The sequence below is a fragment of the Antechinus flavipes genome, chromosome 5 (genome assembly GCF_016432865.1).
Source record: "Antechinus flavipes isolate AdamAnt ecotype Samford, QLD, Australia chromosome 5, AdamAnt_v2, whole genome shotgun sequence".
Classification (NCBI taxonomy): domain Eukaryota; kingdom Metazoa; phylum Chordata; class Mammalia; order Dasyuromorphia; family Dasyuridae; genus Antechinus; species Antechinus flavipes.
Genome location: NC_067402.1, coordinates 172,816,063 through 172,843,255, shown reverse-complemented (window position 1 = coordinate 172,843,255; position 27,193 = coordinate 172,816,063). Strand labels below are relative to the sequence as shown.

The 27,193-nt window shown below is 33.2% G+C and overlaps 1 protein-coding gene across 1 annotated transcript in view; it reads right to left on the bottom strand.

Annotated features, from left to right (window-relative positions):
* Positions 1–27,193, bottom strand: part of ITPR2 (inositol 1,4,5-trisphosphate receptor type 2) — a 521,149-nt gene that overhangs the window by 309,653 nt on the left and 184,303 nt on the right. Inside the window, exons 11-20 of the mRNA XM_051963211.1 lie at positions 21,835–21,986; positions 20,404–20,503; positions 19,506–19,666; positions 15,215–15,356; positions 13,635–13,796; positions 11,319–11,491; positions 2,886–3,005; positions 2,584–2,769; positions 1,367–1,618; positions 233–377 (exon numbers count right to left, since the gene is read on the bottom strand). Of these exons, the coding sequence (XP_051819171.1) occupies positions 233–377; positions 1,367–1,618; positions 2,584–2,769; positions 2,886–3,005; positions 11,319–11,491; positions 13,635–13,796; positions 15,215–15,356; positions 19,506–19,666; positions 20,404–20,503; positions 21,835–21,986 (1,593 nt within the window). The remainder of the gene's footprint in view (positions 1–232; positions 378–1,366; positions 1,619–2,583; positions 2,770–2,885; positions 3,006–11,318; positions 11,492–13,634; positions 13,797–15,214; positions 15,357–19,505; positions 19,667–20,403; positions 20,504–21,834; positions 21,987–27,193) is intronic.

Genomic DNA, 27,193 nt, shown 5'->3' with positions numbered 1-27,193 from the left:
GCCTAATGAAGGTGAATCATAAAATTATTGTGATGACCATAAGCCGGCAAGATACAAGAATGGAATCAAAAACAAAAGAAATAAATAGTTGGTATGAATATGAATTTAATCAAAAACAAATGAAAACCTCAAATCATTTTTCATCACCTTTTTAATTCTCTCACCTAACCACCCTCTCTCCAAAAGGAAATGTGTTGATTTCTTTTTTAATGCGAGGAAGTATATAAAGTACCTCAAATGTAAGCTTGTTTTTCTCTTTATCCCCAAAAGGAAATGGTTGGTTTACAACCTCTTTCAAATATTCTTCAACAAACTCCATTGTCAGTGCAAATTTCCTCTTCATATCATTTCTTGAAGAGTCTGTAATAGAATCATATCTGCAAAGATCGACAAAGGAAATTAAAATTAAATTGTTTCAAACATTGATTGTAGACAGATTTTAAAGTACACAAATATGCACTCAGATTTGTTGTTTCAGATTAAAGTAAAAGTGTAGAAAATGAATTTGGTGTAGTTTCCATTTTAAATAAGACTGAATTTTTCAATTTATTTTCTAGAAAGTATCTTTCATTTCTTTTCTTTCTACCACCCATTTTAATAATGTGTTTATGAAAAGCAATCTTTACCAAAGATGACAGAATTATCTATATGTACTTTTTGACCCTATTATTCCACTTATACCTCCAAAGGAAATCAGTGAAATGTCTGATATAAATTGAAATATTAACAGTAGCACTCTGTGTAGTAGCAAAGAGCTATAAACAAAACATACAGGTTCAGCTAAATAAGTTGTACTATATAAATATAATAAAATATTACTATGCTGTAGGAAACTATGAATACTAAGAAATATGGGAAGACTAATATGATCTGCTTCAAAGTAAAATAAATAGAATTAGAAGAACAATATATATAATGACTAAACAGTGTAAATTGGAAGAACAACAAAACAATCAAAATAAAATGATACAAAATTTTAACAATCAAGCTTGGCCCCCAAAAGAGATATAAAAAGACCCCTATCCTTGCTTTTTTTGCAGAAGTGCCTATGGGCATAGAATGTTTTAAACTTATGAGACTTTTTTGACAAGCTGCTCAGGTTTGCTACACTGCCTTTTTTGTCATGATTTTAATACTTTTATATAAGATTGCTCTCTGGGAAAGAAAAGGGAGAATGGATTTATTCAAAAATAGGTGATGTAAAAATAAAACATATCAATTCAAAAAATTATAGTGATCTTGACCAAAAAAAGTGACATGTTTGAATATATAAAGTTAATAATATGAATCAGAAAAAAAATACTTTATTCATGAAATTTTCATCAGTCACAGGTACTGAAGATTTGGCGAAGTTTATTAGACTTACTCATGTATTGTAATCTTGGTAGGTATTTCTGTCCAAAGTCTTGCATAGCGAACAGGTACTACTGATTCTTGAGGATCTCTGTCTACATGCATGTGAAGCATAAGGCGACAAAAAGAGGCTCGCAGATCATATGGCAGGCTTTCATCTGACATACAGCGTAATATCAAATCTACTGAAAGCTGGTTAGAAATCTGATTTATGGCTAGATATTGACGATCCAAGCACATTCTTGCAAAGAGGTTCAATTGATATCTAAAAAATATTAACCATTACAGTGTTTTGATTCATCACGTGAGAATTCCTTAAATATATTAGCATATGTTAGCATTTCTCATTTCAGGTCCATAATAACCAACTGCCAGTTAGATAATTCTAACTGAATAGGTATCTTAAAATCAGTGTGTTAAAATATACCATTCATCAAAAATCTACCCCATTTCATAACATTCCTATTTCTGTCTAGTTCAAACTCCTAGCTGAATTGTAACTCTCCTCTATAATTTCCAAGTAAAAATAATAAGAGAACTGAATTCTTTCAATAATAGTAAGTGAAATATCTAAATGAATTCAACAATAATCCAAGCAAGCATATAATGAGCATCTTAATGCAAAACACCATGCTAAATGCTGTAGATATAAAGATGGAATTGTAAATTCAAGATAGTTTGAGGAGAGTGCAAGAGAAAAGTAGTTACATCATAGTAGTTTACAAAGTCTTGAAACAAGGTAACAAATCAGAAATGTGGAATTTGAAACGATTTCATTCCAAAGGAACTATAATAAGGTACAAAGGAAAGAGTCCTGGAAATATAGTCAGAAAGAGCTATGTATAACATAGACCTCCCCTTATACTTCAGCTACTAGTAAGCCACCCATTTCTAAATACATACACACACATACACACAATTTATATATACTTTACATTCACTTATTTTTGTACTTTTTTTTTCCTCTAACAAAGTGTAAGTTTCAAGGTCTATTTCATTTTGGCTTTTACATCCCCAGTAACTAGGATAGCAAATCACAAATATCCCATGTGCACTGACCTCTATTTTTTTTTTTTTTTACAATTTTTTTCTTAAATATCTTAATCCTTAATTTTTAAATATTTAAATAATTCTTGAAACATTTTCATTTAAATTTTTTAATCCCCCAGTCTGATCAAATTATCAATAAGGATTTGAGATCATGAATTACAGGTTTTTACAATACTTGACCTATAATAGGTGAGGACTTCTAAATCTGCCTTTGTGCCTTCTTTAGCTTCTTGTGCAAGATGCCGGATAGCTTTGCCATGAGGTTCCTTATTGCTGTCAATCCAGTAAAGCCAGACTTCTTCATCATCAATATCATCTGACATGATGGAACACTCCAAAGGATTGTCCATTTGCATGGAAACCAGCCTTCAAATAAGTAACAAATAATAAAATTATTAATAAACTCAGGTAACAGCTGAGATAAGGACTGTTTGAAACCTGAATAATAAGCTGAGAAGAACATTTCTATTATAAATGCTTACTTGGTTTGAATGAGAATATCAGCATTTCCTGGACTCAGCATAAATTTACAGATGAGTTCTTGAGTTACTGGTATGGCAGTGGTATTAGACACACACAAGTCTGATAAATAATCCAAAAATCTGATCAAAGAAGCAGATAATGTTAAACAAACATAAAGACATTATTTTAATTTATTATGAACTGCAGTAAATTCATTTTTACACTTGTATGCTTTTGTAATCTTTTTAGGTTAGCATACTTAGGTACTATCCTGGACTCTGCTAAATTATGGAGGCAAAGAAGTGATCCTGAAGTTTCAAAGATTATTCTAGAATATAAACTCTATGAGATTGTGCTATTCTAGAAAGTCTTTGAGGATGGCCCAGCAAAAGATTTCTAAGGAACCATCCAGCCAAATACCAAGAGGATTACCTCCAATAGACTGATCACTAAAGGAGTAATTTTTTGGTATAGCAAAACCAAGAAACGAGAGAAAAGTGCCTCTTAGTTCTTTGCATCTTGTGTTTCTCTAAGAACAATAGCAAATTGGTGGAAAGAGGACAGAGAGGGCTAAAAATCACAATTTTTGTTGGTTTTTTATTGTTGGTCTATAAATATACTTATCCAGTGACCAATGAGTAGACATACTGACAGAAGAGATGAATAATATCAATCTTGACATTTTCTGTACAAATGAAAGAAGGGAATTTTAGCTAATGAAATGAATGGTCATGGGTATTCCCTGGAGGGAGCAAAGAAATAAGTTGGCACAGTTGTTTTTAATCATACAATCAAAGACAATAACAATCAGTATTTCATGGGAAATCTCAAAATGCAGTACTGATGATAAAAATTTGTAGAAAGCCTCTCATGAAAATAATTGCAATTTATATGCCAAAATTGGTTGTTAAATATAAAGAAACAGAAATTCTGCAAATAACCTAATAAGAGCCTCTAAATTAAATAAAAATATAATCTAATATTTGGTAACTTCAACCCAAAGGTGGGGAAAGCTGAGAATGCATGAAATGTTTGGAAAAACATGATTTAGGTAAAAGAAATGGGAGAAGTCAAGATTTTATGTCAACACATACTTCAAGAAAAGAATTGTAGTCAGTGAACATGGTGAACACCAAATAACATTACAGAGAAGTGGAGTATGTTTTCAAAGATTTGTTCCTGATATGGAAGTTATCCCTAAATTAGCTGCCTGTATTTAGCCATATCACCAGTTTGTCAAGGTAAAATCATTAGAATTAGTATAAACTAAGAGGAAAGAGTAATAAGAAAGAAAAAGAAATGACGAAACTAAAACAACACAATTTAAAAAATTTTCAGCAATAAGAAATGGGAAATGGACATTAGAAATTGCATAAATACTGAGTTCCACAACCAGAAGAACAAGAGATCAGAAAGTACTTTAGTCAGCTAACATAATCAGCTTGCTTGTAAAAACAAATAATAATAATAATAAAGGAAAATAAAGGCAAAATGGTTTAGGCTATAGACTTGCCAACAAGCATTATTTAAATGCCTACTATATGTCAGTCACTCTACTAAGAAATAGGAATAAAAAGAAAGGGGAAAACATGGTCTCTGCCATCAAGAAATTCATATTCCAATGCAAGAGACATTAAAAATAGATACATAGATACAAGATATATATATTCAACATAAATGGAAACTAATCTCCCCAAGACAGTCACTAGGATAAAGAATAAAATCAGATTAAAACCAGCTTGATAGGAAAGTAATGTTACAATACATTATAGATATCATGAAATATATTATCAGAGAAAAGAAAAAATGAAGAAATAATAACAAGTAGAAGATAAATGGAAAAGATCTACACAAGTTAGATAGCAAACATACTTCATCATCAAGTAAAAAAAAAAATCCTAAATTCACAGTACTGGATATGCTTATGAGGAAGGTAAAAATAGCCATGTTGGAATAAAGAGAGAAAAAGTAGCCAGACTAGACTAAATGTTTGCAGAGAAGATCTGTGCTGGATCACCATTTTGAGAGTGCTAGGGGATTGATGTACAAGCCATCTTAAAGAGGGGAAGATAGTAAAGGTTGGAAAAGATCATAGACCTAATCAACACCCCAAAAAATCAATCAAGAAAACAATAATTACAGGCCAATTTATCTACTTTTTCACTTAAGGGAAAATCTTTATTTATGTCATATATACATAAATTAATCTTTTCCTTAAAGGCGTTATTAGCAGAGAACAAGCAGTCTTTTCCAAATAATGTCCATTAATGAACCATATTTTGCCCACCCTACCCCTTACAGCCACCCCACCCTCAAACAAAACCTCTGGAAAACATGCCCAGGAAGAACTAAGTCACTATTCAACACTCACTGGAGCCATGTAGACTCATCTTTACACTGGCTACTTTTTACCTGCTGCCTATGGTCATTCTACCTTCTCAACAAAATCTGCCCTGATCATGTAATGAAAGATCTAACTCACTTAAGCATAGTGGAACTAGGAATCCACTCTCTTTTTCATTTCTTGCTTCCATTTTGTGCCTGGCATCCTATGCTGGATCCTACAATTTCTCACCTGCCCTACCTGAAAAAGATAAAACCATCTAATCTCCCTGTGCCAATGGGGGAATGTCATTGCACTCCCAGAAACTTCTCTGGCTTCACAAAACGCTAAGCCTCCCTTCCACCGCTAATCCAGCTACATACCATTGCCTGATAAATGGGACAACTCCACAAAAGAACTAGACCAAATCCCTAAAAAAAATTTAAAAAAAAAGAAAAAAGAAAAAAATCTTAACCTTCCTAAATTCATTCTTCAATGTTTAACATACTCTTCCCCTAATTTGCTCTTCCCATTTCAGGCATTCTGAACCCTCTGTTACCATTGTCCAAGCCTTTGTCTGTCTCCCCACTGCACTCTAGAATTTTTGCTCCATAGGGAACAAACTTGCTTTCATTTTAAACCTTTTCCCTTCTTAACAATCATTTCCTCATCATTATGCAACTTCCCTGGAAAAGGTAGCACTTTCATTCATCATTTCCAGGTGCACTGCATGTCAAGATGAAAGAGTAGGAATATTCCTTGCTTCCCATTGACTCTTTTAGGCTCTGATTCTACATCCATCACTTAGAAATCTGTCTTCCTTTGAGGTTCATTCAACCTACATTTATTGCCCAATCAAGATTCTGATAACTTTTATCTATGGACTTATAGAACACTCTCCTTTATTTCTCAATTAATCCAGTTCCTGACTCTTCCTCTACTTTTTTTTTTCCCCCTGAGGCAACTGGGATAAAGTGACTTGCCCAGGATCACACAGCAAGGAAGTGTTAAGTGTTTGAGACCAGAGTTGAACTCAAGTCCTCCTGACTTCAGGGCTGGTGCCCTAGTTGTCCCTCCTCCCCAACTCTTAACCTCACACTTTATTCTTTTCATATAACGAACTCCTCCAATTCATCTCAGCTACAAAGAGAAATGGTTGTATTTTCCTTCTTGCCACAAAGTGTTATATTTCTGTGTTTATGAACTCTGAAATTCTTTTATCTGATCAAAATCAGTTGTTATTTTAGCTCTCCTATTTTTTACCTCCTAACCCTCTTCATCATCATTGTTACCTTTAATCCCTCCTCCAACCCTCAATTCTTTCCCAGATTCCTAAACTAATAAGTACCTCTGTATTTATTATACTCTTTCCTTCATCTTCCCCTTGGTGAATCCATTCAACTCTTCTCTTGAATTGAGTTGCTTGCTCTTATTATATCACTGATCATGCCCTGCTATGCCCCAATCTGAATTACTTCAACTACCCACAGATTTTGTTCTTGATTATATACTGCTAAAAGACACTTGAAAAAAAAATCACAAACAATGCTGACAGGGCCACTACAAATTCATATTACATAATTCAACCAGGCATTCACTATGGCAAGCAATTCTATTATACCTCCTAATCAATCAGTCTCACTAACCACAGCTACTTTGCCAAAGCTTCTTTTCACTTCCCAAACCTACCATCCTCTTTTTTCCTTTCACACTTTCAGTTGAGAATCTTAACTCATACTTCACCAAAAAAAAAGAAAAAGTCTATGTGGCAAGAGCTAATTCATCTCTTCTTCAATTTATATGACTCAAATGCTTCTGCTACTACTTCCTCCTTCAGCGTTGTCTTATGTGAAGAAGAAACCTTTCTCTTTGCCAATGCAAACTCATTCCCATACACAAGCTCCCTCCTATTCAATTTTCACATTTCCATCTGTAAATTTCACATAGTTATTTCATAAGTTCCAAGGTATTCAAATACCATTTTACAGATGATTCTTAGATCTATTCATCCAACTGTAATCTCTCTCTTGATTTCCAGGCTCATATCTCCAAATGCCTTTTGGATATCTCTAACTGGATGTCCTAAAAATATCTCAAAGTCAATATATCCAGCATCAAATTCATTGTCTTTCCCCCAGAATTATCTCTTTCAAACTTCCCTGCTATTATGAGGGCATTATCCTTCTCCAAAACACTTGGTATCATCCTTGACTCCTCACTCTCTCATGTCCACGTCCAATCAATTGGCAGGTCTTGTCAATTAGGCTCTCTTAACACAGCCATCATCCTGGAGGAGAACTTCATCACCTCATCTCCAGAATTTTGGTGTAGCCTTTTGGTTAGTCTCCCTGATTCAAGTCTCTCCCCACCCTATTCCATCTTTCACTTAGTCAAATTGATCCTGATCATCTTAGCCCACTTATTCAAGGAATTCTAATCATTCCCTGTTACTTTCAGTATAAAAAACTTTTTGTTTTGTTTTTAAAGCCCTTCATAATCTGGCTCTTTCCTACATTTCCTATAATACATACATATATATATATATATATATAAAAAAATATAATTATACTTTAATCACACCCACATACTTCATCTCTCAATTCCAGGCTTTCTCACTGCCTGTCTCCCTGCCTGGATTTCTTTCCCTTTTTATATCTCTCATGATTCTCTTCATCATGTCCAAGCTAAAATCTGACTTTCTGTAAGAATCCTTTCCCAATCCCTCTTTTTATTTATTTATTTATTTTAGATTTTAATAGCTTTTTATTTACAAGTTATATGCATGGGTAATTTTACAGCATTGATAATTGCCAAACCTTTTGTTCCAATTTTTCCCCTCCTTCCCCCCACCTCCTCCCTTAGATGGCAGGATGACCAATACATGTTAAATATATTAGAGTATAAATTAAATACAAAATAAGTATACATGTCCAAACCATTATTTTGCTGTAGAAAAAGAATCGAACTCCAAAAGTATTATATATTTAGCCTGTGAAGGAAATCAAAAATGCAGGCGGGCAAAAATATAGGGCCCAATCCCTCTTAATTTTGTTGCCCTATAAGATTATCTCTATGTACCCTATTTATATCATTTGTACATAGTTGCTTGCATATTATCTCCTCTATTAGACTGTGAGATAGGAATAGATACTGTTTTTTGCCTTTCTCTGTATTCCTACTCTTGATATGCTGTTGGGGATACAGATGGTATGTAGTAGGCCCTGAATAAATGGTTGGTGATTTTATTTGCTTTGAGAACTGTCATCAAATCAACACTATGGCTGCCTGTGGAAAGAGCATATTAGTTGATCTCTTTACTGTTCTACTCACCATCTTTGTAACTTCCCAGAATATTCCCTGGCCACCATTCCCCTATATATGTTTTCTCTCACCTTAGAATTAATTTCTTTGAGAGCAAGTGCCACTTTCATATTGTTTCATCATTACTTAGTGCAGTGCTTGGCACATAGTAAGTGGAGCACTTTTTCATTCATTTATGTGGGTAGGTAGTCAGAAAGATCTAAGTTCAAATCCTGCCACAGACACTTACTGTGTAATTCTAGGCAAGTCACTTATATCTCTCTGCCTCAGTTTACCCTTCTGTTATTATGAAATATCTATCTTCCATAATTTTGAGGATAAAATAAGATATCTGTTAAGCACTTTGCATAAATATATAAATGCTAGCTACTCTTATTATTGATCATTTGACTATTGACTAAAAGAGAGGATTAGTTCTTTATGATTTCTGTTTGTTAAGCATGCAGTAGCATTTCATATGAAAGAGTAAAATGTCACCTAAAAGTTTATTTTATAGAATGTTAGCTCCCATTCACATTTCACAATCATTGTAAAAAAATTTTTTTAAAAGAAATAGATGCAGGGGCAGCTAGGTGGCGCAGTGGTCTTACCAATGTCAGTGACCTTGTGATCCTTGAATAGGATTATTCCTGTTCTGTCTTTCAAAAAATCTTGATTGGGAAATACCTTGTTAGAGAAGATCCCTCAAACTGGCATGTTGCTCTATGATTATCAAATTTTCTTTTCACACAGAACAAACAACCAACACAATGGGTTCTTATCCAATTATGAAATCATAAATATGAGTGAATAAAAAGCACTTTTCTATATGTGCCAAACACTGTGCTATGTAATCAACATACAAACCAAAAGTCACAGTGTACTTTCTAAGAGTCTTTTGCATTATGATGGACATCCAGGGCAGAAGCCAAATTGAAGAAAATTTCTCTGTGGATAGTAAAGTTCTCCAAGATACTTTTGTCTTTGTACAGGTTGCATCAAGCCATAAAATATTGCAGAGCCTCCTGCAAGGATTTGCAAACACTCAAAAGATTTTTGATCTGACCTCCTAGATTAGAAAAGGTCAAATGGATGAATGACATCTGTTGCACAAATTATGTCATGCATTTGGATGAAAAGCCTGTAAAGCTCATCTCTCACCCCTCTACTCAGAACAGGCAATATAGATGGACAGTCAGCTAAGAGGTGAACAGGAAGCTAGATTGCTCTTAGCAACCTGTAGAATTCCTTTAATGAAGCCAAGTTTTCTATAAACAAAGGGTCCTTTTAAAAATTTCAGAATTTTACAAATGTTAACATCTATCAATGATACACAGAATATAAAGCTTTCAAAGAATTAAAAATTAATAATATGAAGAGGGCATCAGAGGGGCACATGGTACATAGGAGCATGTTGCAATAAATTACCAATGATAAACTTCATAGATGAACAGGAGTAAAAGATGTCAACAAGGAAAAACATAGTAGGAAGAGCAGATGTACTGATCATGTGGTGAAGACAAAGATCAACAATACCAGACTATTCCACATACCTCTCAGAGTGACAGAAAAAAGCAAGAAAGTCCTCTAGCACACTGAGTGAATTCCCTATGGCGAAGGATCACTTAGGATAAGCAGTTGTGAATGAGTATTTCTCTTTAGCACCCAAACCCAAATTGATAAGATCACAGACCATTTTGAGGATTTGAGGACATTTTTGTAATCTTATCTTTGACCAATTTTGTCTCAGCATACTGATGTGTTCAGAATGAATAATCATATTATTGCACTGCATATCAGCTGACTGAAGAATATCTTTATATAGTGATATTCTCTTTCCTGTACTGTGCCTATCTCTGATAAGGATATACTTCACTTATCCTAAAGTGATTTCATTCCTGGACTGGCAGTTTAATATCATGGAACAAAGCTGCTTGGACTATACCATATAAAAAAAATTGTTCATTCATCTCAGGTGAAGAATGTTGGCCTTATAGAGTCAAAAAGACCTAGTCCCATGCCCTACAATTGATTTTCTATAATGAACCATATAGTTTTCTGAGCAATTCAATTAACTTTTCCACAAGTCACTTATCTCATATTTTAAAGGTGTTTAATGATAAAACATTATACACTAGAAAGTCCATCTGACATAGAAGTAGAAGTCAACTCATTAGGTGCTGCCTGTCTTTTAATCACTATAAGACCAGGAGCAAATCATTGAATTTTTCTTGGCCTTAGTTTACTCATCTGAAAATAAAGATACTAATATCTATTCAGTTTTATCTCACAGGACTGTAATAAGACTCAAATAGGATGATGATTATAAAAGCAGTTTGAAAAATTAAAGCAGGCTAAAAATATAATTAATCATAATCTATCTGGTATCAATCTACTCAAAGACACTTGAGGAAGTCACATATAGCCCTGTAATGGGTTTTAATCATCTACGGTAGACTTTTTAAAATAAGATATAGTTAGGGAATGGACACATCATTTCATTAGTGAAAGGGTGTCTGAGATGAATAATTTCTTTGACAGATGCAGGTCTGTATATTCTTTGCAAAATTCAAGTTTTAGAAGGCTGCCTAGAGCATTGAGTAGATAAGTAACTTACTGTGATTTACACAGCCAGTATATACATTCTTTAGTATAGAGATTAGTATTGGTATTAGTGATAATATTATAAACACAATATACTTTTCTTCAAATAATGAGAAAGAGAAATAGGTTGACAATGTAGAAAAACTCTAAAAATCATAAATTCTAAAAATAAAACCAAAAGTCACTCTCTGTAAGAAAATAACATTTTATATGGACTGTTTCAAACCTTGGCTCACGGTTCCTCCGGAGTAAATTAACAAATGTTTCAATTTCTTTTGCTGTGATGTGTTTTTCTAGGAGTTTTCGGTTGTTGTGCAACAAAGCTGTGATAGTATCCTCTGCCAAAATATCATAGCCAATCTGGGATTGCATGACACAGAAGTTCTTAGCAATATATTCCTGCCAAAAAGGAAAAGGCCCAGGAGAATCTGTTAATGCAATTCAATTCCACCAAAAAAAAAAAAAAGATATATATATATATTAAACACTTACTAGGAGCACAATATTGTGTTAGGAACCAAGTGGTTAAAAATGGAGCTAAATATAATTATTATAGGTTAATTTGTTCAGATCGAATGAAAATCATCATAAAATGTTTTTAAAGATAGCAGCATTGAAAAACTAAGTAGCTTAATAGAGGAAGAAAAATTATTGACACAGAGCTTAAATTATAAAGGAAAATCTAATAAAAGATAATGTTTAGTTTTCTTATTACTAAATGGTTGTCAGGGAAAAACACAATTAAATATAATTAAATATTTTATAGGATTAGGTACTTCAAGAATTGACTGACATGAATCCAACTGCTAGTTCAATTGACTATTATTATTTATTTTAGGAGACCCAAAGGTTAGTCTTTTTAACTTTCCTGTAATGTGACAGTATTGCTATGATTTATGAATTAATTATTTTGCATTATTTTGTTGTTCAGTTATTTTGCATATTTAGAGGCATGAAAAGGGTTCAAGGTCTTTGTTTCTAATCTTTAGGAATGCATGTATAAAGTGAGATGTTTCATACAAGATCTCAGATGAATTTGAATGAATGGTTTAGTTTGATTTTCAGTAGTTATGTGATGAGGTGCTATAAAAATCAGTCTGTTAGAAAAGGAGCAGCAGGATCTGGTAGTATTTTCAAATTGTTAAAAGTTGTATTGAGTAAAATAATATTACTGTTTAGTTCTTAATCAGATGCCCTTTGGTCATAATTTTTGTTACCTCATTACACAGATACTCCCATTTCACTCCTCTTTAGCTTCATGTTTGGGGAAACTATACCTAAATTCACCAATTCTTAAGTCTCATGTTCTACCAGTAACTGAAATACTGTTGCCTTGGAAAAGACATGCCTGGATGTTAGTGAGAAAAGACATACGGAATTTTCACTACCCTACTCTGGAAAAAAAAAATACACAAGTATTATTTCTTATAAGTAAATTTAATCGGGACAGCTAGATGAGGCAGTGAAGAGATCACAGATACTGGAGTCAAGATGACCTTAATTCATATGTGACCTTAGACAATTGATACGTACTAGCTGTGCGACCTTGGGAGAAATCACTTAACCCCAATTGCTTCACCATTTAATGCATAAGATTTTTTAATTAACAGAATTTATGAAGTAGTAAATTACTGTTCTTTGTGTTTTATAACCTAAAGCTTCAAATTTAAGAAAACTTTAGATAATATGTGTTAGAATATGAAAGTCAATGGAAATAGCATATGATACTCAGGACAATAAATATGTGGTTTATTTATTAGACGCATTCCTAAAAAGTTACACGCAAAGGAGCAGCTAGTTGGTGTAGTGGATAGAGCACCACCCCTGAAGTCAGGAGGACCTGAGTTCAAATCTGACCTCAGACACCTAACACTTCCTAGCTGTGTGATCCTAGATAAATCACTTAATCCCAATTGACTCAGCCAAAAAAAAAAAAAAAAAAGTTACATGCAACTTCATTATTTATTAAACAATCCTGTCCTAAGTGTCCCTAGTGTAGACCAAAGGACTACATTAAAGGGAACATGTAGTGAAATTTTCTATAAAACAAAGAATCTTTTTTGTAATATGAAAATCATCCCTTATTTCTACATTTAGGAATTTGGGATTTTTGCACAAAAGACCGTCTTAGGAGTGATATGCCTATATCCTGACAAAGGGATAAGAAAAACCTAGTAAATACCAGTCCAAAGAAAGGAATCAATTTTGGTACATTTAACATGGTGGTATAACTATTTAGGATCACAGAATTTAGAATTAGCACTTATTAGAATGCTGTTTAGTTGATTTCTTCTTCTTTTATTGATGAAACCCAGAGAGTTTATCTGACTTGCTCAAGTCACAAAGGTAGGATTTGAATCTCTGAACTTTGAGTCCAAATTCTAAGAACACTTCTAAGAGATTTGGATTTTTTTTTTGAAATATTTAAATTCAAATATTAAATGCCTACTTCTGATTTAGATGTTATTTAATACTAGCAAAAGTCATTTTATATTTCATTTAAAAAGTAAAAATTCATGGAGTAATTATCTAAGAGTCTAACCTGATTTTTCCGATAGTCTTGCTGAGAATGTCTAAGAACTCGATAACAGAGTCTCAACATGTACTTATAGGGAGCATATCTCTGATCTCCTAGATCTTCAAGTCTCAGCATTGATCCTTCTCCCTCTTTATCCTTAAAAGGTGCTTTGAGAATTCCAAACACCTATTAAAAATAAAATATAGCAAACAAAAAATGTTAAACATTAGGAAAAAAAAATAATGTTAAATATTTAGCTAACTAGCTGCTACCACACTAAATTTCATCAGAGGAACTTTCTTAGGCATAGGTTGAGTTCATTTCAATAAGGGATCTAAGTAATGCTAAGCACTGCAATTCTATTGCTATCACAAACTTTTCAATAGTCAAATAACAAAAGTCATCATTTTATTAAATGCCTTATATGTATTTTTGTTCCAAGTGAAGTAAGAAACTAGCCTTTTACAAAACACAAATACAGAAAATGTATGTAATTCCATGATTCTAAAATACACAAAGATATATACAACTTAGAATATATTTTCACTGTACAAGCTATATGAAAATCATTATTTCTAATTTTCTCTGCTCTATGAAATAATATAAAAGAAGTTCTATGTTTAACCTGCAAATACCTACATATATTTAAGAGAGAGTTTCTTTCATTGTTTAAAAAGATAGCAAATGGGGAAAAAGGACTTTGAAAAGAGAATTTTATTTTAGCTGAAGAAGTGTAATCCTGATGGCAAAATAAACAAATTCACAATGTGAGCATAATACATTAAAAGCTATTGAATTTATGTATACTTTTGATGTTGAGATAAGATATATTAAAAGTATTAACAAGAAGTTTAGGGGCACAGTGGATAGAACACTGGGAGTCCAGAGGACCCTGAATTCAAATCTGGCCTCAGATACTTACTTGCCTAGACAAGTCACTTTACCCTATTTGCCTCAGTTTTCTGATCTTTAAAAATGAGAAGTGGTAAACCACTCCAATATCTTTGCAAGAAAATCCCAAATGGGATTACAAAGAGTCGGACACAACTGAAATGATTAAACAGAAAACATGTGAAGAAATGTTAAAAGGTTACACAGGCCCTGAAAATTAATTTAATTAATAGGAGAGCTAATGGTAAAAATTCTTTTTCTCCCAACTGAATTTTGCAATCACACTTCCAATTTTTAATTGTATTCACTAAGATAAGCCTTACACCTATGAGTCTTCTAGAAAATAATTTTACTTGATAGCAATATAAAAACTGTCTTCTTTTTCTAAACTATATAAAATTGCATGAACAAGTAACTATCTTCACTTTTATATGCTTTCCTTAGGTTCATATTCATGGACTATGATAAGGAACATATTTCATATAGGAACAATTATTAGATGAGGAAAGAATGAATGCAATATTAGTTTCTTTAGGCATATATTTTTATTTAGATACACATATGAACTGAAGGAATGAAGTGGAAGAGTTAGGAATATAAAAGGGTCTTCATGCACCTGGAAATTATCTAGTAATTGGGCCAGTCAGCATAATGGAGATTTGGCCTTGATGCTTAGTTACAAAGATAAATTATTCTTGCATATAAAAACTCACTTGTGCCAATATGTTCTGCTCCCTCATTAATTTTTGCCTTTCTCTATTTGGCTTGGTGACTACTACATCCAGAACATCTTGTCCATTATTAGGTACATCAGCAACAAAGAAAATGAGGTCCTCCAGTAACTTTGTTACAAATCTATAGGAAAAAATGGAGAAATGTTACTGTTTGGCAGATTTAATTTAGGGAAATATAATCTTACAAAAGAAACACCTGATACCATAGAAACCAAATCAATGTAAACCAAAGGTAAGAGAGTATGCAAAGATGAAAATTCTTGAGTTGGCAAAAGTAGAACTCTTCTAAAGGAGTAATTAAAAAGAAATACATCAGTAATTAAGGATTCACAGCTACTCTTCCCCAACCAAAACCAACAACAATAGCAACATTAACAACAATCCATACCATATAATTAAAACATGAAAATTCTTCAGAGCCTATTACACCAGTTGAGTAACTAACACTAAGATGATGCTTTGTATGACATCTACATAGAGAAGCACCACAATTTCACTTAGGGAAGCACAGTTATTTTCTAGAAAATTAGATTAAAATCCAGTTCTGCAGCTGACTCATAGTATTCTCTCTTCATACTTTTCCATAGCTCAGGTTCTTCAACCTACAGAACAGGAAAATGACAGGTGACCCACAGAAACTTACTGCATACAACTGATCGATGCCTCTGAACCACTTGTAAGATTAAAGTAATACATAGGAAATGTAATAATTCAAAGGATTTCTAGGAATGCTAGTGATGAATGTGCTTGATTTAAAGATGCTCCAGTAAAACTGAAGAAAATGTGGTTTGCTTAAAAGAAAAATTCTCAAGAAAAAGAGAAATCTCCAATGGAACATAGCTCAAGAGCTAGAAGGGACCTCAGAACATTTAGTTCAAAAATCCTTATTATGTTGAGGAGGAACCCTAAGCCCAGAACGATTGAGTTGTCTCACAGTCACCTAGGATTAGGAAACTATACATTATTAGTCAATCTGTCATCTGGAGAGGGGGGGAGAGAGAGGGGGAGGGAAGGAAGAGGATGAGGGGAAGGAGGGGAAAAATTGGAACAAAAGATTTGGCAATTGTCAATGCTGTAAAATTACCCATGCGTATAACTTGTAAATAAAAAGCTATTTAAAAAAAAAAAAAAAAAAGAGCCAAGCCCATCATAGTTGATCATCTAACATAAAAAAAAAAAAGCAATTATATCTCATAGATCATTAATCATAGGATCTCAGAAGTCCATCATTTTATAGGGATAAGATAAGCAAAGGTCAGGAAGATTATTTAAAAAAATCAAGGACAAGTATAGTCTATAAGAATGAGGAGGTAGAATGTGGAAGAAGATACTCTAAAAAGAGAAATACAAATTTACATTGATTTCTAAGAAGAGAACATAAAAGAAAATTTGAAAATCTTAGAGTTAATATGGATTTTTTAAAACTGTTGAACAAAAAGATCATAAAAATGAATAACAAAAAAGAAGTAGGATTCAATAATTTACTCACATAGAAGTAATCTATTACAAAAACAATGACTTAGTTCATCATAGAAATTATCAGAAAAGTTTCCCTGAACAATATACCACTAGTATTACCAGTAGTGAACAGAAACTCACTTAATCTTCTATATGCTTATAAACTCTATCTACCATGCTTCCCATATCACTTAGACATCTATCCTGTACAATTCCTATGTATCTTGCCTACATACCCTTCTTCCTTTCTACCTCTTGCTGCTCCAGGCACACAACAATTAAATCAATATTACCATTGCATATGCAAAGAACTTATAGATCATCTTGAACTCCCTAGACCAAAATTCCTATATTTGGTATTTTCCATTAGAATAAAAACACTTTAAGATCGGAGACTTATTTTTATATTTGAATCCCTAGCACTTAGCATAATGCACAAAACGTGACTGTTCCAGTTATGTCTGATTTTTTGTGCTCCATATGGGGTTTTCTTGGCTAAAATACCATAGTAGTTTGCTATTTATTTCTTAAGGGGACTAAGGCAAACAGATTAAGTGATCAGCCCTCTGGATGCACAGTTAGTCAATGGCTGAGGACAGATTTAAACTCACATTTACCTGATTATAGGCCTGGTTGATCTAGTCACTGAGCCACCTGGTTGCTTCACATAAAACAGTGTTTAATAATTTTTCATCTGAAAAGATCTTGTCAGACTGAAGATCATCATTCAAATTCAAAAATATTTATAAAAAGTCTATGTTAATTGTTTTCATTCACAAATGATAATTGAAGTAATATAGTTATATTTAGAAGAATGACTTCTTTGTGATTCATCATGAAATACCAGCCACATAGCTAATAAAGCCAAAAGATGGTTTTTTGAATCAAGATCCTTTGATTTCAGATCCAACAGTCTACTTTGTAGCATGCCATCTCTCCTCCTAACTAAAATTACTCAGAAACTAAAATTACCATGGGGCTTGAAGCCACAATACTGCATACAGAAGAATACATTACAATTTTTTTCAGTCTTTCATAAACATGTGGACTTCTTTAAATCCTGCAGATAAAACTTATGTAAGGTGGGTGATCACAGGATAAGAAATATAAAATTGAGGGGAAGCTCAGAAATCCTTGAAACTAATCTCATTTCTCAGAGAGGGAAAAGCAGCCCCAGGAAACTTGAGTGATTTGCTCATGGCCACACAATAGCAAATATCAGAGGCTAGATTTGAATTCAAGTCTTCTGAACCAAAGAAGATACTTTATCACAGTAAGGAAAGTCAATGTACCACAGCAAGGAATGGCCATGGTATCGAGAAGGTCCAGAGATTCAAATACTGACTCTGACCAGTATTAGACAGTAAATCATGAGCAAATCACTTCATCACTTAAAGCTCTTAGAATCCAAGGTGGTGATAGGCCTTGTGGGAAACAGTTCCCACACCTGGAGCTCCCCTCACCAAGGAAATCAAAGGCCAGTAGCAAAAAGCCTAAGGTACATAGAGTTAAGTGACTTAGTTAAAAGTCACAGAGTACATATGTCTGAGGCTGGATTTGGATTTGGGTCTGATTCCAGGCCTGGCACTCCATCCATTTTACCATATAGCTGCCCACATCTATACATAGGATTTATTTTGGAGTAATAATAATATAATAATAATAATAATAATTTATTTTGGACTAATAAATAGCATATTTTATATACTATACATATATAGATATACATATATGTTTGTATATCCATATATGTATAGTTTATTTTGAGATAAAGTTTTATTTTCCATGTAATACATATATATATGTATATATATATATATATATATATATATATATATATATATGTGTGTATATACAATTAATTTTGAAATAAAGTTTCATTTTTCATGTAGTACATATTTGGTTCTTAAATTTTAAAACTTCACATTATAATACTGCAAAATGGGAAAAGACAAAAAACTATTGTGATTTTTCTCACTCTTAATTCTCAGTTCAAGGTACAATGATTGATTATGTCCTGTGACAGGAAAACAAGGCTTTATGTTGGGCCCTGAAACATGTAAATGGGCTAATTTGAAGAATCAAATTATTCAAAACCTTTTGTTTTTAGAGGTACTCCAGGAGACATAATATAGTTCTAAAACAAGCCTTTAATTTTTTATCATCCCATTTTCCTGATGATAAATTAAGAATGCAATAAACCAGAGAAACAAAAAAAGTAGCTGTTCTCCAATTTAATACAAAATATGAAAAGTATTCCATATGACATTTCATCTTGATTTGTTGAAAGTACTCAAGGAAAAATCATGTTTTTTTTTTTTTTCTTTCTACACAGAGACATGTATGATGACATTGAACCTAACCTTAATTCTCTCTTAATCATTTCACTTGAGATTTCTATAAGATTTGATAACTGACTATCAGTTATTTAGAGGTCAAGTCAAAAGTGTTTGTGCAGTACCTGCTACATTCCAGGCACTGTGCTAAATGCTGGGCATATGAAGAAAAACAAAAAAATATTCTGCTCTCAAGGAGCTCACAGTCTAATGGGGAGGCATGTAATATGTACAAATAAGAGCTACACAGGAAAAATTGGGGATAATCTCAGAGGAAAGGCACTAGCATTAAGGAAGATGAGGAGAGACTTCTTGCAGAATATGTGATATTAGCTGAGACATGAAGAAATTACAGAAGCCAAGAAGCAGTGATGAGAAAAGAAAGCGTTCCAAGGATGAGGAATGGAAAAAAGCCAATGAAAAGCCAGACTCTGGAGATGGAGTGTTATGGTATAGTTTATAAAAGACTCACTGACCTTCTTTCATTCTGAGTTATTGCTCCATTTTCCATTTTTTTAACTGTCGATGCTAAGACTTTGTTTGCATCATTGGCAAAATCTAAATCCCGAACTTCTGACAGAGGGACTGACACAATGGCAAAAGCTTCCTTATCTTCCTTGGTTTGACAAGTTCCAATCTGGAAATTTGTATTGTCATTGTTAAAGATAGTTTCTTTTAGTAACTTCAATCTTCTCTGAATTAAAGTTCTTTTTTTCAGTTATAAAAATCAGTGATAGATAATCCCAGTAAAGTCACTCACATTAAACAGCCAGGGGGCAACACCTCTTTTCCATAGCTATTCTTCCTGCTCTCCCATCAGTGCAGGGTTTAGAACAGTATCCCCTCTCTGCACCCTACTGCTGATTTTCAGTAAGATTCCAGGAGGTGAACATTTCTGGTAGTCAACCATCTGAACCTCAGTATTCCTCAAGAATAAAATAAAACTAATAAACTTCTACTATCTACCTCATGGTATTATGAAGATTGAATGAGATCATGTATATGAAAGTGATGTAGAAAATGTCAATATAAAAACCATAATCATTATTATTATTCTCTTCTCCCTTATAAAAAGAGAGCTAAAACTTCAGTTAATTCAGCAGCATCATTTTTCTTCTTCAACTCAATTGTGGTTAAAAAAAAAAAATAGATGCAGGTCCTTTAGGACCAGTGTGAGAACTTTGGAGAATTTGAGGACCTACTTTTGGAATAGTAAGTTCATCTATTTCAACACTTTTAAAAGTGGAAAGGTGCTTAATTTTATATTTGAGTTTCAGTAATCATTAATAATGGTGAAGATGGATTATAATAAATAACCATCCCTTGATCCAGTTCACCTATAATGAAAATGGAAGACACATGAATATTATTTACCTTCAGCATCACAGGTCTCTCTTCATCAGTGTCTATAGGGATACTGGTACTGGTTACCCATGTATTAGTGCATAAATGTCTCAACCGAACATATGAGTTCCTAAATCAAAACAATATAAAACATCATGTTCAATAAAACTTTCAAATCATTCACATGCCTCAAACAATATAGTTAAACAGTAATGACAAGTAATTTGCACTGTGGATATACAGGGCATCCCAAAATTCTTGGAAGCTTTAATAGTTTGGAACTCATTTTAATTGAAACTTGGATTATCCAAAATCTTCAATAACAACAAAATCTTATTAGAGGGTAATCTTAAATAAAAGCAGTTTAAAATAAAAATAAAAACTGCATCTGTGATTTCATTGGTATAGGCAACTCCCAGGTAAGAATATTCTACCAGTGGTACTCTGCCACTTGAAATCTTATACTTGCTTAGAACAAAGAGATTTTAAATGATTTGCCCCAGGTCACACATGCAGTACATGTCACTTGAATTCAAATTTTCCTAGCTTCAAGGCTGTCTATCCATCCTCTGTTACTATACCAAACATAGCCACATGATTTCTTCATCTTCAAATACATTGAGTAAAAGTAAGTTAATATAGCATTGCTGAATTATAATAGCTCATATCAATATATCTCTAAGGTTAAAAAAAATGACCTTCTGACACTGTAACTATGCTCTTAAGAGATCTGCTTAACTAATAGACATGAATGATTTCTAGTCTGCACCCAACTGATTAGAGAAAAATAGAGACTTCTAAAGTATTAAAGGTCCATGAAAAAAATTCTCTTTTCTTCCCCTAGAATCATCATCATTCTAGGGAACCTCTTTGCAGTTTATAGATCCTTCTGCCAATGAGCCTGGTGCTGGAGCTGGGCTTTGAAGGGTATGGGAAGAAGGAGCAAGGGATGATAAGGTCCTATATGCCAGGGCTGTTACCTGCAGGCTAGTCAGATGAGTGGAAGGAGGCTCTCCTTGTTAACCTAATTCACACCTACAAGGGCATGGGGATTGGAGTCAGATGGAATGTTGGCAGGAAGGTAAGCTAGAATCAACAAGTACCTCTGCCCCACAAAACACCATTCTGTTGCTTACAATTAGAAGTGTCTCCTTTCCCCCCTCATGGAGGAAGAGTGACCCTGGAAGAGAAGGGATCTACACAACAATAATGAAGCAACAATGTGAAGCAATAATTTTAAAGCATTCTTTCTATCTTTCAAATCATAAGTATATCTCAATTCATTTTAAAAGTTAATTAATCTGTTTATATACCATTGTTATTTATAATTACTTTCTAATTTTAATTCAATAAAACTTATTTAATTTCTTTACTCAGTAGTATACTGCTTTAAAGAAACCTCATTATTCTTACACACACACACACACACACACACACAGAAACACACTTTTTTTTTTTTACCTTGGCACTAAGCAATCAGCTCTCTGAAGAGTAGTAGCATCTAATTCAAAGAGTGATGCAATGTCATTTCCATGTGGTACAGAGACCAAAGTATACATAATCTTCTCCCCTGCTTGGCGTTTCTTCTTTGAAGTAGGAAGGTCACCCTCTCTCTGTTGATAAGGCATAAGAGTTATTTGCTTTTATCAGGCTCTATTGTAAACTCTCCAATTAACTTGGAAGGAAACAAGGAATCTGCAGATTAGTTCACATAAGAGTACAAAGGTGCTTGTTACAGAATAATGCTCTCATATCATCCAAAAAAAAAAAAAATCATTCCTAAGCCCTTTTTGACAATTATTATAAACAGTAGTAGATCATAAACTCCTAAGAGATGGTTTGATCCAGGTACATTACTAAGGCAACAGTAGTCACAATAATATACTATAGTTGGGGTCACTTCCCTTTCATTAGCTATAATTACATAGTAATTTTGATCATTCTGTAGCTTTTTAATATAACTTGGTAGCTATCTTAGGTTTTCAATAAATGAAAGAGCAGACAGAGAAGGTTTTCAAGAGTTTGTTCCCATCCCCCTAGGACTGGCCATCATCATGATATTTATGATAAAAGGAGGGAGATCAACAACTCTACTTTATTTGGTCCAGGAAAAAAGCAAAAATTGGAGGTTTGGGGAGAGAATAAATCAAGTTCTCTAAAATTCCAAAATAGGACATACTCAAAACTATTAGTTTCTTGAAACAGAATTGTAGGAGGGAAGCTTGGAGAAAGAAAATGACATTAAAGAGATAAATGCAAGGGGAAAAAAAGAAAGAAAAATCAGACATATTTAAAATGAGATCGCACAGTTGTCAAAAGTTAAATTCAGAATCATATAAATTGATGCCATCATTTCCTATATATTCTATAACTGATTAATTAGTACTTGTTTTAACTACCAGAATTTGGACTTAAAGGGTCAAAATTTAAAATTTAGAATTAAAGATAATATAAAGTAGAAATTTGAAAATAAGCCAAGAAACATGGTTCTGCCAATAAAGGAGTTTGGAAAGTGTGTTTGCAAGTGACAAACATAAGGAATACCGATCAATCAATCACCAAATAGGTGACTACTGTTACTATGGTGTATTCATGTATATAACTGTGAAATAATAATAGCTAACATTATATAGCACTTGGAAGTTTTTCAATGTGATTTACAAATAGTAACTAATTTATGCTCACAAGAACTGTGGGAGATAAATGCCATTATTATCACTGTTTCACTTAGGAGAAAACTGAGGCAGACAAGTTGGATTATACAGTTAATGAGGGGTCTTAGATCAGATTGGAAATTGGAAATTAGGTCTTCTTGATTCTAGGTCTGATGGTCTATCCATAGCACCATTTAATGCCTCCATCTCAACATTTTTAACTGCCCTTTTTTTTTTTTTTTTTTGGCCGGATGATTTTAAAGACTATAAATACTTAGAAGAGCAAACTGATAGCCCTCCTATGCTGTGAACAATAAGAAAAAGTAATGATTCTGTTGGAATATCTACACTCTGCTAAATATCTAGAATAACATAATAGTATTTAACTTTTTTGGACAAATTTATTTCACAAAGAAACCAAATGAATTAGGGAATCAGCTACCAAATATCCCATTGGCCTAAACATCATGCTTACTAAGTAGTTTCATTGCCAAATTATTTGTTTCTAATTCACAAATGTGAAAATTGGCGATTATTTACACAGGGAGAGCAATGAGGTTTGCCATTGGTAAAAATGCTAAATAAAACTTCATATTTTATTCTTGATAGAGTAGTTTTTCATAATAAAGGTAAAAGATTTAAATTGGTGGTAAATAGCTCCACTAGCTTCATCTAAATCAAAAGTACTTGACCTAAGATGTATTTTATTTGTGTGTATGCAGGTATATGTGTGCATATGTATATTCACATATATGTGTATATGTGCTATACGTATTTATATCATATATCTATATAAATGTATATATGTGTAATATTTAAGTAGTTCAATGAAATTGGTTTCCTTAGTGTAATTCCTAAGTGTATTCTATTTTATGCACTTAATAACATGGCATTGTAAAGGAGTCCACAAGCTTTACCAATATGCAAAAGGGATCCATTAGACAAAAAGGATTAAGAACCCTGGATCTAAATTTTTCTTGCTCCCAGGATTGATTTATTTAGCAATTAAGAGTTTTATGGATGCTGGGGGAACCTCCCCAGCCCAGTTGGTAGTTTTCTTGGGCACAATCACTCAGATTGTCTTATCAAAGAACATATGCTGAAAATTGGGAAACCCTAAAATGTGTTAACAGAAACTCCCTAACCCCAAATTAAAGGGTTGGTGGATAACAGAAATTGTAAACAGTAAAAGAAACAATCCAGAAAACAAACAAACAAACAAACAATCCCAAAACAAAAAAGTCAGGTTTGGTACAGCCTTGAGACGTCTAGATTTTGCATACTGCTTGAACAGGTCTTCTAAGTTATGTGAACTAAACCAACTTAACTCTTTTTTGTAAGGAAAAAGCTTATCAGCAGCTACATCCCAGCAAAGGGTAGCAGAGAGTGGCAGATGGCTGAATAGTTAAAAACCAACAGATAGTTGGTGAGAGTAGTTCAATAAACAGATTAGATGGCAAGATAGAGAACAAAGACAGACAGCTAAGCAGCAAAACAGTGAACAACATAACACTATCACAGAGTCAGACTTAAAGCTATCAATCACCCCAACAATTCATGTGCTCTCATCACACACACACACACACACACACACACACACACACACACACACACACACTCCCTACATGTGAGCTTCATCTATTCCTTTTCCCTAAGTCACTCATGTTTCTTCTGAATGTATACTTTGTCACTGCTGGTGTGGTAACCTGAAAATATACCCCCATAGGTTTGTGAGGAAATCTTTTCATGTTTCTTTATTCATTATACTGTTTGATTAAATATTGTGTGCTTTGAACAAATATGTCCTTTCTCATTAGCTTAGTAAAAGTAAATATACCATTAGCTATGGTTTTAGTAAAGCATAGAGTACCTCAAAACTGGGATAACTTTTTAGGGCTACATGGGTGAGAGAGCTATATTTAGAAAAAGAAAGAAGGAAATCATGCTTTTCTAGATGTGTTTTTCATCAAATAACATTTCCTACTTCATATTATAAAGCTTTGCAAAAATGTAGAGGAAAAATATATAGAGACAATAATCCAGCTATTTAAATTTACACAATGATAACAACAAACATTATATAGCACTTAAAGATTTGCAAAATATTTAACAGATATTATCTTATTTGGCCCTGACAACAACCCTATAAAGCAAATGCTATTATTATCCTCATTTTACAGTTGAGGAAACTAAGGCAGACAGAGATTAAGTGACTTGGTCAACATCACACAGCTAACAAGTGTCTGAAGCCAAATTTGAACACAGCTTCAGAGGCAGCATTGTATCCATTGTACCATTGAACAATATTTGATAATTAATTCATAAGTCATTAGTAATCTTGAACAAAACAGTTGCAATAAAGTGGTGGTGATGGAAATCAGATTGCAATGGAGTGGAATAAATAGTATGTAGCCAGGAAGTATAGGCTGGGAGCATAAATCTACATTTTTCAAATAGTTAAAGAATTAAAAGCAGTGAGTTTAAACCTTTTTTAAGAAAAAAAGAAAGAATGTGATACATTAACTTGAGAAGGTAGTAGGGCAGCCAAGTGACACAATGGATGGAGCATCAGGCCTGAAGTCAGGAAGACCTGAGTTCAAAAAAAGGCCTCAGATACATGCTAGCTGTATGACCTTCATAAGTCACTTCATCTCTGTCTTCCTCATTCTCTTCATCTGTAAAATGGAGGATAATACTTTCCAGGATTGTTAGGAGCATTAAATGAGATAATAATTGTAAAGCTTTTTTCACAATGCCTGGGACACAGTTAACAGCAGAATATAAATATTAGCTATTATCATTATCATTATCATCACTTCTGTGTTCTTCTTCTTTAAAGATAGAAGATATTTAAGCATATTTGTCATCCAAGAGAGAAATTGAAGGTGAAAAGCAGAGAGGAGTGAAATATGAAATAAATAAACAAAAATAGCCTGAGTAGAAGGCTTTCCTAGAATTCACTTGCACTTTATCTCCCCACCTTTTCTTCTTTTTCTTTAGTTGACTTGTCCCTCTTTTCTCTCTTATCTATGTCATCTATTCTCTTCCATAACTCTTTTTCTATCCTGTACTCTCAAACCCACTTATGTCCCTTTGTGTTCTTTCCCTTAAGTAGGAAAGAGAGAAATAGGCCACATCTTATCATTTAGAAGTCTACTGCTCAAAAGTCAAATCAGTCCTGCTTGTTGGTATGTCAGACCAATTAATACCAATACAGTACCACTGCAATTTTATTTCTTTTTTAAACTTAAAATGATAAGTTTTATTTTTTTGAAATAACAGAAATATAGTCTCTCTTTCAACAACCCCCATGGGAAAAAGAAAAAGGGCAAAACAGTTCCTTGTAACAAATATGCCTAGTGGAACAAAACATAATGTATTTATCTTTGAATTTGATTATATATGTATGTTTTACATGCATACATATTTAATATATGCATATGTATGTGTGTATACATATATGTGCCTACACATATTGATATCATTCACTATCATAAAATCAATCACCTCTCTCTGTGATGAATAACACATTTCTCATCAGTCTCCTGGAATCATGAATGCTCATACTGATCACAGTTTTTTTTGTTGTTGTTGTTTTCACAATGTTTTTATTATATAAATTATTCTCTGGGTTCTGCTCACTTCATTAGTCACTAGTTTATTCCCTTAGCCAGAATCTCCCCTCGGAAATGAAGAAATTCAGAGGGAGTCATAGAAACTATTCCCAAAACTTGATAAGCAGCCCAGTTGTTTACCATCAAATTCAAAAATTGATTCTTATGAAAGAAGTTCATCACCTAATTTTGAGACAGAAGTGACAGCCAAGCTAACCAAAATTAATGAACTAGAGCATGAAAATGCTTAGAAGAGGCTATAATCATCTGACTCTGAAGGGAGACATGAGCTCATGGTCATGAACTTTCTCTAAGTCAGGCAAGACTGAGAAGACTCACAACTATAATCTCAGTACTTTGCTTCTATCTGAGATGTAAATAAAGTTAAGCATTGATCTGCTGGCCTTGAGGACAGAACAGAATATTTATGGATAGTCAAAACTCTTTTCCTGGGAGAGAAAACTGTACCTTATGAATAATTGTAGATGCTATCTATGGGTTATGAATTGGGGGACATATAAAAGACCAAGTGCCCCTCAAATAACTACCTCA